At 46.1% G+C, this 16,325-nt stretch overlaps 1 protein-coding gene across 2 annotated transcripts in view; it reads right to left on the reverse strand.

The window, feature by feature from the left end:
• mocos (molybdenum cofactor sulfurase) overlaps positions 1 to 16,325 on the reverse strand; it is a 432,886-nt gene that overhangs the window by 310,432 nt on the left and 106,129 nt on the right. For both annotated transcript variants that reach the window (XM_068010709.1, XM_068010717.1), the window contains exon 5: positions 4,484 to 4,560. In XM_068010709.1, the coding sequence (XP_067866810.1) occupies positions 4,484 to 4,560 (77 nt within the window). The remainder of the gene's footprint in view (positions 1 to 4,483; positions 4,561 to 16,325) is intronic.

Here is a 16,325-nt window from a genome sequence, read left to right on the forward strand (position 1 = left end):
ATGGGATGGATTTTGTGTAGGAGGTGGGGCTCCCAGCGCCTGGTCGAAAAGGCGGGGAAACCCCGCCTCTGCATTTTTGCAGCCCACGCCTGCCCCCCCAACCGGCTACATGAACTATTCAGATTGTAATTACACCTCCTGCCATTAATTTCATGGTAGCATTACTTCCCAACTTCTCAACCTGTACTGAAAAGAAACTTTTTTGTTTCAACATCAGTGTCTCAAATTACCATAGGTCTTGCTATTTAATAACTATAAATAATATAAAATCAAAATATTATGGTCGCAGTGCATGACTTTAAAAAAAGGACTGGATTGCATCTGCTTGATTTAATTATTTATTCCCTGCCCTCTAATCCCACGGCATCTAAAGGAGATACTGGGGGCTAGAAATTGGTTTTTGGGTGTGGGGACGAGGTAGGCAATACGTAAAATTGCTCCACCCACCTCATTTCCATGATTGTAGCCTGGCCCCAAGCGAATCCCAAGCTGCTCTCCTCAGTAGTGCTGCTGGCAGCCTCTGTGTTCCACAGAGAGCCAAATAGTATTGTGACTAAACCACTTGCTCCAGGCAGCCTTTCCATTTTAAAGGCACTGTCCTTATAAAAGGAAAGCTGCACTACTGGACTGAAGGCTGCTGGATAATCATTTTGGAACACTCAGGATCAACGCAGATATCGCAGAGTGCCAGTGAAAGGGCTGCCCACTTCAGTGATGCTGCCCTGGAGGCACTGGTGAGACAAGTGGAGGCCAAGAAAGATGCCATGTTTCCGCTGGGAGGCAGGAAGACTTCGAGGCACATTGTCAGAAGGGAATGGGAGTAGGTGACAAGGGCAATTAAAGCCCAGAATATCACCTCAATGAGGTGGCAGCAGTGTAGGAAAAAGTTCAATGTCCTCACTAGGGTGCTCATGGTGAGTGAATGCATCAGCACATCACATCTCATACTTAGCGGAGATGTCAATAACCAGGGGGTTTAGATTTAAGGTAAGGGGCAGCAGGTTTAGAGGGGATTTGAGGAAAACTTTCTTCACCCAGAGGATGGTTGGAATCTGCAATACACTGCCTGAAGGGGTGGTAGAGGCAGGAACCCTCACAACATTGAAGAAGTATTTAGATGAGCACTTGAAACGCCATGGCATACAAGGCTATGGGCCAAGTGCTGGAAAATGGGACTAGAACAGTTAGGTGCTTGATGGCCGGCACAGACACGATGGGCGGAAGGGCCTGTTTCTATGCTGTACAGCTCTATGACTCTGTGACCCACGACACCAGCCGCCTCTCGTACTGCTCAATGCACAACATCCCCATCATTCACCCAGCACCACGCCCTGGCACTCAGGGTTCACCTCTAACACCTCACTCACACACAAATACTAATCATGCCAGTCGCATACACACCTCTCCATGCCTCTGCAAACCTACAGATATTCAGTTATTGCAGTCAATGACATTCTGCCCTCTCTTTTGCAGGTGAAAGCTACATACAACAGGCAAGCAAGCCAGAGGACCCTGAAGGAGATGGGCCAATGAATTATTAAGGCTGATGCCGCAGAGCCAGTGGCACCAGGCACTGCCAAAGCCATCCAGGCTGAGGATAAGTTGCTGCCTTATGCACCTTCTCTACTCAGTCCTCACCCCCAGCCTGAAAGGTGCCGCAAAATGGAAACAGCAGATGGTGTGAGCTTGGAACTCCTACTTTCCTCCCTAACCCCCTTCTCTCCCCCCAACCCCCCCTTATGCTTTTGTGTTTTCAGATAGTCAAGAACTGATGCCTGCTCAGCCTCCAAAGAGCCATGAGGAAGTGAAAGAGCAACCTCACGAGAGTGAAGAAGAACCACTAACACTTGACTTTACATTTACAGCCACCATTCAGATATGGCACTGCACAAACTTTAGAGGCTACAGTAGAGTTGGGATCAGCACATGGTGAGTCACCAGGCATGTGGGCTGCAGGCAAGCCAGGGGAACAGGTCAGCTCATGTGCGAACTCCCCAGAGGGCAAGGTCGTAGAAGAGTTCTGCTGCAGGGGACTTAGTTAAGGACCTCGTTGGGGTGGATTACAGGAAAAAGCTGATGACAATGCACACTGAGATGCTTGATGCATTGGCAGGTCTGCCAGAGAGCCTCCAGTCACTGGCAAGGACATGGAGGAGTCCAGCTCCAGTGTGTCAGCCAGGCATTACACAGAGCTTGGAGTCCACCCTTTCCACTGTGGAAGTGGTGGGCAACTCCGTGGGAGCACTGCCGGACTGACCCACGATGGAGTGTCTGGTGGCCGCAGTTTCAGCATCCACTGCAGCCTGGAGGTTTCCTGATGTTTCACTGTTGCAGTGAAAGCTCAGATGGAGGTCATGAGATCCATAACTGCTGCCATGCAGGCTCAGACTGCTGCCATCTTGGGTGCGGATCTCAATGTTCAACGGGGCATGCAGGCTTTCACAGCAATTCAGCAATCTGTGCTCCAGCAGATTACTAGGATTGCTGAGGACCACCCTGTGTGAGTGGCAGTGGCACCATGAGTATGAACCTCCTATCCTCTTTCAGGATCACAGCTTCTGTGCTCCCACCATTCCCAATCTGCCAGTGACCTTGTTGTTAACTGTCAAGCCCTCTCGCTGCGTCCAGTTCCACGTGGTGGATTTGGTCTCCTCCCTGCCTCCTCTTCTTCCCAAGGTGGCTTACGGATCCCAAAAGATAGTGGCTGTGCCATCAAAATGGCTAATTTGTGGAGGATACAGCACCCAACCACAAATGTGGACATCCTCTCGAGTGTGTATTGCCGAGATTTTCCCCCCATGTGAACTAAGCAGCGAAACTGTTGCTTGAGGAGGCCAGTGGTTTGCTCCAGTGTTGAAGGTCACTCCATGACTTTCACTGAAGGCCTTCTGACCTTGCTTGGTGGGATGGCTGAAGGAGGTTATCAGCCATATGTAGAGGGGTTAGCCCTTGCTGGCGAGCAGCCATCTCTGGTGCATATTGGAGGCCTAGGTATTGTGGATTTGCGCAGGATAAATGCATCACAGGTACTGCCAGGATAGCGGGAATTCACCGAGATCAACTTCTTGGTGTGGTGGCACACCAACTGCAAGTTCAGAAAGTGGTAGCTTTTGCAGTTCCTCTTTTGTTCCCCATGGATGTGGGAGTCCTTTCGTGCTCTTTCATCCTGCTGTTCCCTTCTCAGGGAGAGGAGAATGATGGTTGCATTATCATAACTGATGTCTTTCCTTAATATTAAACAGAAGCCCCATTTGAATGCTCAGGTGGGCATAAAACATCCTATGACACTATTTAAAGAAGAACAGTAAGTTCTTCAAGTGTAATGCAGTCCTCTCTCCTCGTGTACTGTGCCTCTGTGACTTCCTTGATGCATCAATGAACGGCAAACTGTGAGATGTTACTGATGTCACCTGCTCCAGTGTGGGGATGATTCACTGGCGCAAAATGTTTGGGCGATGGTGACCTTCACGGCCACGGAGATGGCTGTCCTCACCCTTTGAGGCTCCAGGTCAGTGTGAAGGAGATGGCCCAATTCTGTGATGACCTCCTTGTGAAGTGTAGCCTCCTCAGGTACTGCTCCTGATTCATGACTAAGTAGGAGACATGCTCCTGGAAGACCATTTGTGGGTAGGACCTTCCAAGGAAAGCCCTCTTTCTTCTCCCTGATCAACTGATTTCAATGATTGCTGGCTCTGGAGGTTGGGGTGTGGAGATGGGGGGGTGGGGGTCAGTTTAGTCACACAGTGCAGTCTATGATGGAGCAGTGAGAAACAGACTGTAACTTCAGGATTCCTGTGTTAATTTGCTCATGTGCTAAATGCTGAAGTTGCGGATAATTTCAGAGGAGTAATTACACTAGCAGTTTGCCATCAAAGCCCCCCTGCCTTCCCCCCTCAACCTCTGCAAAATCTGGGCCAATGTTTTTCAAACTAGCACAAAAGATCATGTAAACTTAAATCAGGAGCAAAGTAAAATAGGCTGTTGACTCACTGTCACCCATTTTACACTAAGCACAATGTCAAGATCTGATTCCCCGCCCCCCTCCACCCCCAGTAGTTTTACTGACAGACTCCTAGTTGTTCATTTTTGTCCATGCTATTGGCTTGTGGCTTAGACCGCTCATGTACCACTTATTTCCAGCCACCCACGGTTTTCAATGTGCCACTGAAAAATAAATACAGGCCTTTATATTTTTTAAATTCATTCATGGGATGTGCGTGTCGCTGGCAAACCCAGCTTTTGTTGACTATTGCTAATTGCACTTGAGAGGTCGGGGTGAGCCACCTTCTTGAACCGCTGCAGTCCATGTGGTGTAGGTATACCCACAATGCTGTTAGGACTTCAACATGGTTGCAATTTGTCACTATTTTTCTCAATTAAAAGCTCACCATTTGCAATGGTTATCCCTTGGGAATATTACAGCCCATTTTCATGGAATCCTTATAAAACTTAAATAAATTTAACATTATACGTTATTACTGACCTGTAAATTTATCCAGTGCATCAAATCCATGATTTACTGCTATTATATCAAGGAAAGAAATAGTGCCATCTTCAAACCTGGAATGAAAATTATAACTTATCACACAAATAATCCACTCAATTTACTACAATATAACAGGTAACAAAACTATTGTTTCTCTATAAGATTATGATGTACTCGGGCTTCTTATAGCTGGAATACTTCCATCTTTTTGAATCACTTAGGGCTAATTAACCTCTGTGAAGTTATAGTTCTTTAAAATTTGTGAAAGGCTTCTGGACAAAATCTTAATGAAGATCCCCACAGGAAAAAAGGTGTACTTAAAGATGGTACCAATCTTTAGTTAACAAAAAAACAAAAGCGACTTTTCAGATGCAAGCATCTGCTACTTGCTTGTAAGGCCATTTTCGAATTGTAGACATGTAAAAGTGTTTAAGTGTGTTAAAATAATCATATAAAAAAAAGGACATTTATAACTTTGTGCAAAATAATTACTTTTCAATTCTAAATAATTGGAACACATCTTTCAGCCAGATATAAAGAAGCCTGTAAATTTTATATTGTGTGCAAGGTTTTTGATTAAAGATAAAAAGGCTAGCAGCAATACAATTGTTCATGTTAAAACTATGATGACATTCTCTACAATGAGGTGCAAAGGATTTATTAAAACTTACAACAAAATGCAGGAGTAGACCATTCAGTCCCTCAAGCCTGTTCCACCATTCAATGAGATCAACAACATCAGAACTCCATTTACCCACCTTGGTTCCATAACTTTTAATACCCTTCCCTAAAAATGCCAATCAATCTTAGTTTTGAAATTTTCAATTGACCTAGCCTCAACTGCTTTTTGGGCAATAGAGTTCCTGATTTCCCCTACCGTTTGTGTGAAGAAGTACTTGCTGATATCACCCCTAAACTGCCTAGCTCCAACTTTAAAGTTGTGCCCCCTTGTTCTGGACTTCATCACCAGCAGAAAAAGTTTGTATTTATCCTATAAAATCCTTTGATCATCTTAAATGCCTCAATCATATCACACCTAAATTGTCTTTACTCAGGGGAATACAAGACTAATCTTTGCAACTTCCAGCAAGAGAAACGGGCAAAATCCCTAGAATTATTTAACAATTGGGTGCTGGGGGAATGTAGGCTTTTTAACAATGGATGAACTAAAAGAACCAACTGGCCTTCCTCATCTAGAATTATTTCGTGGTCTAACAGTTTTCTAAAGAACCACTTTTGAATGTTCCTACAACAAAAGCAAAATATTGTGAGTGCTGGAAGTTTGAAACAAAAAACAGAAAAAGCTGGAAATACTCAGCAGAATGTTCCGAGTTGCTGGTATCAGTAAGTAGCCTAGCAGAGAGAAGATCAGGCCTTCTTCTAGGTAATGATTTGACATTTGAAAACAAAGTCAGATATTTTTAACTGTACATGCATTTACCTGACCTCTGCCTAGATGCCCATTTTCCATTGGCTTATTGCTTATGTTGATATATTAAATTGGAACTGGGTGGTGGTAACTGCTGAACCAGAATGGGAAGATGTTCATCATTACATTTATATTATGGCGTTGCCTGCTGTGATAATATAATTTAATAATTTGATATTGACATTAAAATGTGCAGTAGACTAATTTAAAAAAAACCAACAATATGGTCAGAGACAATTTTTATTTAACAAGATATGTATGTTTACTTCAATTATAAGGTTTATAGCATTTGCATGGCTTACTTTTATGAATAACTTTATAATACTCTTTTTGCAAGAAACTAGTGTCAAGGCTTGACTGCAAGGCATGATGGACAGGCTTGACTGAAATAGGTCAATGTATAGTTGTTTAATGCTGAATTGACATTTGTAAAGCCACTTATGTAAGAACAAAGATAAAACAGGTCAAAGAGTCTAGTTGTTAAAACCACAAAGCTGCAGAAAAAGAGCTATCTCAGTTGGTTGCTGGACAGGAAACAAAGGGTTTGGGGTAATGGGTGTTGCTTGGATTGGAGACGGCTCCGAAATTGTGTACCCCAGGAGTCAGTATATGTAGATGTTTGGATTTGGGCACAGGGAACACAATCTCCCATTCTGCTGACACAAAATAGGTTGGAGGGAGGAACATTGGGGTGGCACAGTGGCGCAGTGCTTAGCACCGCAGCCTCACAACTCCAGCGACCCGGGTTCATTTCTGGGTACTGCCTGTGCGGAGTTTGCAAGTTCTCCCTGTGACCGCGTGTGTTTTCGCCGGGTGCTCCAGTTTCCTCCCACAGCCAAAGACTTGCAGGTTGATAGATAAATTGGCCATTATAAATTGCCCCTAGTATAGGTAGGTGGTAGGGGAATATAGGGAAGGTGGGGATGTGGTAGGAATATGGGATTAGTGTAGGATTAGTATAAATGGGTGGTTGATGGTCGGCACAGACTCAGTGGGCCGAAGGGCCTGTTTCAGTGCTGTATCTCTAAATAAAAAATAAAAATAATAAAATAAAATAAAAATGTGGCACAGTGGTTAGCACCGCAGCCTCACAGCTCAAGCAACCCAGGTTCAGTTCTGGGTACTGCCTGTGCGGAGTTTGCAAGTTCTCCCTGTGACCGCGTGGGTTTTCGCCAGGTGCTCCAGTTTCCTCCTACAGCCAAAGACTTGCAGGTTGATAGGTAAATTGGCCATTGTAAATTGCCCCTAGTGTAGGTAGGTGGTAGGAGAATGGTGGGGATGCGGTAAGAATATGGGATTAATGTAGGATTAGTATAAATGGGTGGTTGTTGGTCAGCACACACACGGTAGGCCAAAGGGCCTGTTTCGGTGCTGTATCTCTAAATAAATAAATAAACAGTGAAGGGGACTACAAAAGTCATAGATAGGTTAGAAGAATGGGCAGACTGTTGGCTGGTACTATTTAATGTCAATATGTGGGAGTAAAAACAAGAAATTAGATTAATCACTCAATGGAATGATGCTGAAGGGTGTGGATGAACATAGAAATCTACAGGTTCAAATACAGAAGCAACTGTAGGTAGATAACACCATAAAAAGATCAACAGTTGAGTTTTATCAATGGGGCATATAATACAAGAGTAAAGAGGTAATGATACATTTGTATTAAATATTGGGATATAGGCTAGGTCACAGATAAGAGTACGGTGCACAGTTTTTGGTTTCCCATTATAGAAAGGGTATCAAAACCACAGAGAATGACTCACTGGGATGATGCCATGGATGGAAAATCATAGTTATGAGTGACTTGAGATGCTGGAGTTATTTCCACTGGAGCAGAGAAGGTGAAGGGAAGACTTAATACTGGTTTTTAAAGTTATTAAAGATTTTGTGTGACAGGGAAATATGGGACTGGATTGAGCGGAGGTGGCATGGGTCCCAAAAGTTTTGCGGGGGGAGGCGAGGGGGGTGACCCCGCTTTGGCGGGCAGCAGGGCCCAGGTCGCATTTTGCCAGCAGTAGCCAAATAAGTGCCTGCTGTCTCTATTAAGGACAGTAGCCTGCCCCCAAGAGTTGCCAGCCCAATCAGAGGACCAACAGCTCAGCAGCCTCAGCAGTTCTACCAGTAGTGGGTTCACTGCTGGGGCTGCACCTGAAGGATGAGGGCGCATTGATGGCCGGGCACCCTCAAAGTCAGCTAAGTAGGGTCTGGGGGCTCTGGGGCCAGTGAGGCAGGTCCTGGTGATTGGGGAGGGGTCGCTGAGGGCAGACAGTGCCTTTCCCGGATTCCAGGGGGTGGGGGGAGGTTGCAGCCACTGCTGTCAGAGGGCCCTCCGTGGACAAAAGTGCGCCCTAAAAGGAGGGCCCCTTCCACCGGAGCCTGCTAGGAGGCTGCCAGGGTTTACCTGCCGATCTCCCCATGCAGCAGCAGGCCCCCCAGCAGCCGGTAAACTGTCAGCAGAGGCAGAAAGAGGCCGTTAATTGACTAATTAGGTGCCTCAATTGGGCTCAGGGCAGGTGGTCCATCTGCCAGCTTTCCCACTGTGGCAAAATGGCATGGTGGCTGGAGGACATTAGGCAAGCCTCTCAATGCCGTCCCGCGCCATTTTTCCAGATTTCCCGCACCCAGCGGGCACGTAAACGTCAGCCCATTGTTTCCTCTCGTTACGATGTCAGTGACAAAAGGTCATCAAATTAACATTTTGCAGAAAGAGAGGGGTAGGAAAAATTTCTTCATGCAGAAGGTTGTTGGAACATGGACTGCTTTGCTCCTAGAAGTGATTGATGCAGAGACCACTGCATCTTTTAAGAAGTAGATGGATAAATATTTGAAACAGAGGAAGATACAGAACTATGGGAATAGAGTGAGGCAGTGGGATCTAGCCAGCACAAATAAAGGGCCAAAAGACCTCCTGCTGTGCTGTAAACTCCGACACACACCATCCTGACTTGGAAATATACTGCTGTTCCTTTTTTTTAATATATTCATTCATGGGATGTAGGCATCGCTGGCAAGGCCAGCATTTATTGCCTATCCGTAATTGCCCTTGAGAAGGTGGTGGTGAGTTACCATCTTGAATTGCTGCAGTCCATGTGGTCGCTGGGTCAAAATCCTGGAACTCCCTATCTAACAGCCTAACATAATCATACTGACTGAATTGAACCTTACGGTCAAAGTCCCACAATCCTCCAACACCATCCCTGGCTTTGCCCTGTCCCACCCAGCAGGACAGATTCACCAGAGGTGGCGGCAAAGTGGTATCCAGTCAGGATGGAGTGGCCCTGGGAGGCCTCACCATTGACTCCAGACCCCATGAAATCTCATGGTATCAGGTCATAACGGGCAAGGAAACCTCCAGCTGATTACCACCTACCGCCCACCCTGAGCTGATGAATCAGTACTGCTTCATGTTGAACAGCACTTTGAAGAAGCATGGAGGGTAGCAAGGGCACAGAACGTGTTCTGGGTGGGGTCGTCAATATCCATCACCAAGAGTGACTCGGTAGCACCACTACTGACCAAGCTGGCCGAGTGCTGAAGGACATATCTGCCAGGACTGGGCCTGCAGCAGGTGGTGAGGAAACCAACAAGAGGGAAAATCCTACTTGACCTCGCCCTCACCAATCTACCTGTTGCAGATGCATATGTTCATTACAGTACTGTTAGGAATAACCACCGGACAGTCCTTGTGGAGACAAAATTCCATCTTCATGGTGAGGATACCACCCATTGTGTTGTGTGACACTACCACCATGCTAAATGGGATGGATTCAGAACAGATCTAGCAGCTCAAAATTAGGGGCTGAAATTTACACTTGTGCCACAGAGATCGGAGGCAGACAAACAATGGCGGGCTGCCGGCGCTTGTCACATGTGATGGAGCCGCCGTGATATTAAGCGCGGCAGCTCATTTAAATAGCCGAGACGGACTGTCCCCTCCCCACCCCCCCGCCGATGACGTGGTGGGGGCGGGCCCGTCCGTCCATTCGCGGCAATAGCATCAGCTGCCTTTTCTCAGGTGCTGATGCCATTTTTAAAGGGCTCCGAGCCCTACATTTCAATTTCAGTATTTAAAGATAGATTGCTTTCAAAAAATTAAATAAATTGATCCTGACCGTCTCCCACCCATCCAATAACCATAGAATTAATTGCTTGTCCTCTCCCAGCCCAAAACACTTATTTGTGCACCTGACCTTCCCCCTCCCCAAAGTTCATAAACTTTACACGATCACCCTTCCCACCATCCCCTACACCAATGAAATGACTATGACGCCCCGCACTGAGAAACTTACCTGCTCCCCGCTTCCCACCAGTGTTCCAACTCAGATCCACGGACGGGGATCCGAAGGCGCGGAAGTGCCAGCCACCGGCACCAATATCGCACCGGGACGGACAACGGGAGCAAGAAGGTATTTAATTCATTTATTTAAATATATAAATTGGGCGCCCGTTGCCAAGCGGTGGCCGCCACGAAGCCTTGCCGCCACCAGCAATATCGGGCCGGGCGTCCCTGGTGTTGAGGTCTGTGGTGGGCCTCTCCTGGAGGCATTTTATGGCACCCACCCACCCCCCTCCCACGGCCCCCGCCACAACCCCCGACGTTGGGGGGTATGTAAAATTCAGCCCCAGGTATCCATGAGGCGCTGTGGGCTATCAGCAGCAGCAGAATTGTATTCAACCACAATCTATAACCTCCTGACCTGGCACATCTCTCACTCTACCATTACTAATAAGCCAGGGACCCAGCCATGGTTCAATGAGGAGTGCAGGCGAGCATGCCAGGGGCAGCACCAAGTATACCTAAAAACGAAGTGCCAACCTGGTGCAGCTACAACACAGGATTATCTGCGTGCCAAACTGCGTAAGCAGCATGCGATAGACAGAGCTAAGTGATCCCATAACCAACGGATGCGACCTAAGCTCTGCAGTCCTGCCACATCCAGCCTTGAATGGTGTTGGACAATTAAACAACTAACTAGAGGAGGTGGCTCCACAATTATCCCCATCCTCAATGATGAAGGAGCCCAGCACATTAGTGCAAAAGATAAGGCTGAAGCATTTGCAACAATCTTCAGCCAGAAGTGCCGAGTTGATGGTCCATCTTGGCCTCCTCCTGAAGTCCCCAGCATCACAGATGCCAGACTTCAGCCAATTCGATTCACTCCGTGTGAGCTCAAGAAACGACTGAAGGCACTGGATACTGCAAAGGTTATGGGCCCTGACAATATTCAGGCAATAGTATTGAAGACCTGTGCTCCAGAACTTTCCGCGTCCCTAGCCAAGCTGTTCCAGTACAGCTACAACACTGGCATCTACCCGGCAATGTGGAAAATTGCCCAGGTATGTCCTGTAAACAAAAAGCAGGACAAGTCCAAACTGGCCAATTACCGCCCCATCAGTCTACTCTCATGTGATGGAAGGTGTCATCAACAGTGCCATCAAACGGCACATGCTTAGCAATAACCTGCTCAGTGACGCTCAGTTTGGGTTCCATCAGGGCCACTTAGCTCCTAACCTCATTACAGCCTTGGTTCAGACATGGACAAAAGAGCTGAACTCAAGAGGAGACGTGAGAGTGACGGCCCTTGACACCAAGGCAGCATTTGACCGAGTATGGCATCAAGGAGCCCTAGCAAAACTGAAGTCAATGGGAATCAGGGGAAAAACCCTCCGCTGGTTGGAGTCATACCTAGCGCAAAGGAAGATGGTTATGGTTGTTGGAGGTCAATCATCTGAGCTCCAGGACATCACTGCAGGAATTCCTCAGAGTACTGTCCTAGGCCCAACCATCTTCAGCTGCTTCATCAATGACCTTCCTTCAATCATAAGGTCAGAAGTGGGGATGTTCGCTGATGATTGCACAATGTTCAGCATCATTCGTGACTCCTCAGATACTGAAGCAGTCCGTGTAGAAATGCAGCAAGACTTGGACAATATCCAGGCTTGGGCTGATAAGTGGCAAGTAACATTCGCGCCACCCAAGTGCCAGGCAATGACCATCTCCAACAAGAGAGAATCTAACCATCTCCCCTTGACATTCAATGGCATTACCATCGCTGAATCTCCCACTATCAACATCCCAGGGGCTACCATTGATCAGAAATTGAACTGGAGTAGCCATATAAATACTGTGGCTACAAGAGCAGGTCAGAGGCTAGGAATCCTGCGGCGAGTAACTCACCTGACTCCCCAAAGCCTGTCCACCATCTACAAGGCACAAGTCAGGAGTGTGATGGAATACTCTCCACTTGCCTGGATGGGTGCAGCTCCAACAGCAAGAAGCTCGACACCATCCAGGACAAAGCAGCACGCTTGATTGGCACCCTATTCACAACATTCACTCCCTCCACCACTGAAGCACAGTGGCAGCAGTGTGTACAAGATGCACTGCAGCGACGCACCAAGATTCCTCAGACAGCACCTTCCAAACCCAGGACCTCTACCAACTAGAAGGACAAAGGGAGCAAGTTCCCCACCAAGCCACACACCATCCTGACTTGGAACTATATCACCGTTCCTTCACTGTCACTGGGTCAAAATCCTGGAACTCCCTTCCAAACAGCACAGTGGGTATACCTACTCCACATGGACTGCAGCGATTCAAGAAGACAGCTCACCACAACCTTCTCAAGGGCAATTAGGGATGGGCAATAAATGCTGGCCTAGCTAATGATGCCCACATCCCATGAATGAATAAAAAAAACTGTAATCAATTGTCATAAAAACCTATCCGGTTCACGAATGTCCTTTAGGGAAGGAAACTTGCTGTCCTTACCTGATCTGGCCTACACAGCAATGTGGTTGATTCTTAAAATGCGCTCTGAAATGGCCTAGCAAGCCACTAGGTTCTCAACTAGTGATGGGTAACAAATACTGACCTTGCCAGCGACACCCACATCCCATGAAAGAATAAAAAAGTCACACACCATCCTGCCTTGGAACTATGTCACCGTTCCTTCACTGTCACTGAGTCAAAATCCTGGAACTCCATTCCTAACAGCATGTGGGTATATCTACACCATATGGACTGCAGCGGTTCAACAATGCGGCTCACCACCACCTTCTCAAGGACAATAAGGGATGGGCAACAAAAACTGGCCTTGCCAGTGATGCTCACATCCCATCAAAGAATGAAAAAACAGACAAGGGCACAAAAGAGAGGTGAGCAGCTGCAACTGAATACCTTTGAAATATACTGACTTCTGCATATTTTTGAGATTGGACAAATGCACAGATTACCTGCCCTTAGAATGCAAGTGTTCTTGGTTTCAGATTGAAACACTACACCACCAGGTGACTTCTCAGTTACCAGGGGAAAGAAACCGATTGATTGAGGCAGTAGAGCAAACAGTGCTGAAGCGGTTGTTGAAAGCAGATGGATTCGCTTTTGATACAGGGATGACAAGATGATTTTCCTCTTTTGGCACCTGTTGAGTGCCTGACAGACACCTTAGTAAGCAGGCGAAAATCTTTCCTCCCCAGGCCATCTGAATCAGCAAGGCACACAGCAGATGCAGACCCCTGCTGCCCTGGTTGGGTTGCGCCTAAATAACGTGTGGAAACAGGAGTGCAGCTGTATCCCTGAAAAACATGCAGCTGCTTTACTGTTATCACCAACAGAGCCTTCTGCTTAACCTGTCCCAACTACTACTCTTATTGTTACTGTGGAAGTCCCAACACATCCCAGGTCAGCGCAAAGCAGGGGTCAGCAACATGTCTATACACAGACACCAGTGGCCCTGGTAAAAAATTTTGAGATCCGTGACTGGTAATTTTGAGATGAGAAATTTCCCATTGGCTTCTTCTTCCAGGCTGGCTTTAAAAAAAAAATCACAAATGTCAGTTTCACAGCTGACAGGTGCTAGGAGTGGGAACAGTAGTTTCCGAACTTCGAACAGCTTCGGGGTTTTCCAGCGGGTTGCAATTTTTTTTAAAAGTCCGCCAGAAAGCCACGAATCTGTCCAAAGTTCAGAAATTGCTGTTCCCACTCCCAGCACCTGTCAGCTATGAAACTGACATCGCAATTTTAAAAAAAACTGACCAACCACAAAGCTGCTTTGCTGAGAGTCCCTGCTCTCTGCAACTATCAGAGAGAGGGAGGTGGAAGTGCGGGGGACAGAGAGAGGTGGGGAGACAAAGAGAGAGAGGGGGGAATGGGGGGCACGGGGGAGAGAGAGGGGGGGACAGAGAGGAGGAGGGAGAGAGAGAGGGGCAGAGAGAGAGGGGCAGAGAGAGAGAGAGGGTGCAAAGAAAGAGAGAGGGGGCAGAGAGAGGGGACAGAGAGAGAGAGGGGCAGAAAGAGGGGGAACAGAGAGAGAAAGGGCAGAGAGAGAGAGGAGTAGTGAGAAACAGCAGGAGAGAGAGGGGGGACAGACAGAGAGTGGGGGGCAAAGAGAGATGGGGGAAGAGAGAGAAGAGCAGAGAGAGAAAGGGGGACAGAGAAAGAGAAGGTGGACAGAGAGGGAGGCAGAGAGAGAGACAGGAATGGAGAGAGAGAGGGGCAGAGAGAAAGACAGGGACAGAGAAAGAGAGAGGCAGAGAAAGAAAGGGGCAGAGAGAGAGGGGGTTACAAAGAGAGGAAGGGGAGACAGAGATAGAGAGGAGACAGAGAGAAGGGAACAGAGAGAGGGGGGACAGAGAGAGAGAGAGAACAATACAGAGAGGGGGAACAACAGAGAGGGGAGAAAGCAGACAGGGGAGAACAGAGAGGGAGGAGGAGAGAGACAGAGAGAGAAAGAGGAGGGAGAGAGCGCGATCAAGATCACTGCTGACGGATGGACATCTATCCAGAATACTCTGCATCGCTACAAGTGTGAGGGCAAACATTGACGACTTGTGCAAGCAAAACAAAATGCCAGGTATCCCACTAAATCAGTGTCCAACATAGTGATGAGAAATTAGTCTTCTCATTTAAAGCTTCTTCACAAAAATGCACATCTGTTGTTGTTTTAATAGTAAGATAAATCTTTAATGCCTTTAAATTTTCCGAAATTGTTTCACCAGACCCCTATGTAAGAGAAAAATTGTAATGTGGCTCCCCATGTGAAAAAGTTGGACACCCCTGCTCCAAGCTTTTAACCTTGTGTTGTCAGTTAACCTAGCAGCTAGGTTATTTTAAAACACAAGTTTAAAAGCTTATATTATGTAAACTCATTTTAAAATGGCAAAAATCACTTAGGGAATGTCTCAATTTCTACGCTCTGTCATGCATTACTTGCACTTGAGACACAAGCTCAGTGACATATTGAAAATTGCTGGACTTTTACAAATGTCACAATTCCGCTGCTATCGAAAATCCAAGGATTCTCCAGAACTCAGCACTGTAAGTTTCTCATAAATACAAGAGTACGGTGTAATGGGGCTGAGTGATATCGACAAAAACAGGATGCTGCAGAACTATATACAATAGTTAGTAAATACAATGCAACCTATAGCTTTAAAAAACCTTAATCTATGATGAACTGTCTATGATTCTTTAACAAAAGCTATGCTGCATTTGCAGTTTTAAAATCTATTGGGGAAGCCATAGTAAAAATGTATTATGTTTCAATGATCATGTTAGAAACAGTCATTAATTGATTTTGTTTTGCTGCGAATTGGATTAAAAGACAAGTTTTACAAGTATGTCAAAGATCAGTAACTGCAGTGTGCATCATTTACTATCCAGCATGAGGGCAGATAACCTAAGTGGTCAATGTCATTTGAAAATTGTCTGTATCATATAATTACATCACGTTAAAAGTGCACCTTTACTAACAGATGGTAGACTTAGCTTGGACATAGATTGGTTAACCTGGAGTACAATCTTACAGATAGTGACTAAACATTTTGTAATTGAATAATGCACGCAGTAACAACCACTCAACTTTTTGCAGATAAGCTTTTTGTTAATTATTAATGTGTCAGAGCTGCATCGCAATCGACAGTGATAGACTGAGATATAGGTACAAGTGAATTTAAGAGAATCGCTTTATTGGAGAAACTGAAGGGCACTCTTCATTTGTAATTGTGTTTATCAATTTTTGTCACTAGCTTTGGTGAGCAAATTACATTTTATCCATAAGAGATTCTGTTATTTCTGTATTTTAGAATCCAGAACCTAGTTTAACAGCCTGTCAAGATGAATAAACTAGTCTTGTCTATCTACTGTTAATCTCTCTGTCCATTCCTGTCCCACTCTGCTTTTCTGTTTTACATGATTCTTCTGAAGCACTATCTGCTCCATCCTATAAAATTCTCCTGATTTGGAGATCACTGCTCTTTTCTTGGCTGCCCGGTCTTCAGACACATATTACAAGCAGGTGGAGAAGTTACACAAACATTGACCATCAGTTTATATTGTCTTGTGACAAAAGCAATGTGAGAAATGGTTCGTTTTCCTATTGCTGATTTTACTTCTGCCTCACCTCA

This window comes from Heterodontus francisci, chromosome 2, assembly GCF_036365525.1.
Source record: "Heterodontus francisci isolate sHetFra1 chromosome 2, sHetFra1.hap1, whole genome shotgun sequence".
Taxonomy (NCBI): Eukaryota; Metazoa; Chordata; class Chondrichthyes; order Heterodontiformes; family Heterodontidae; genus Heterodontus; species Heterodontus francisci.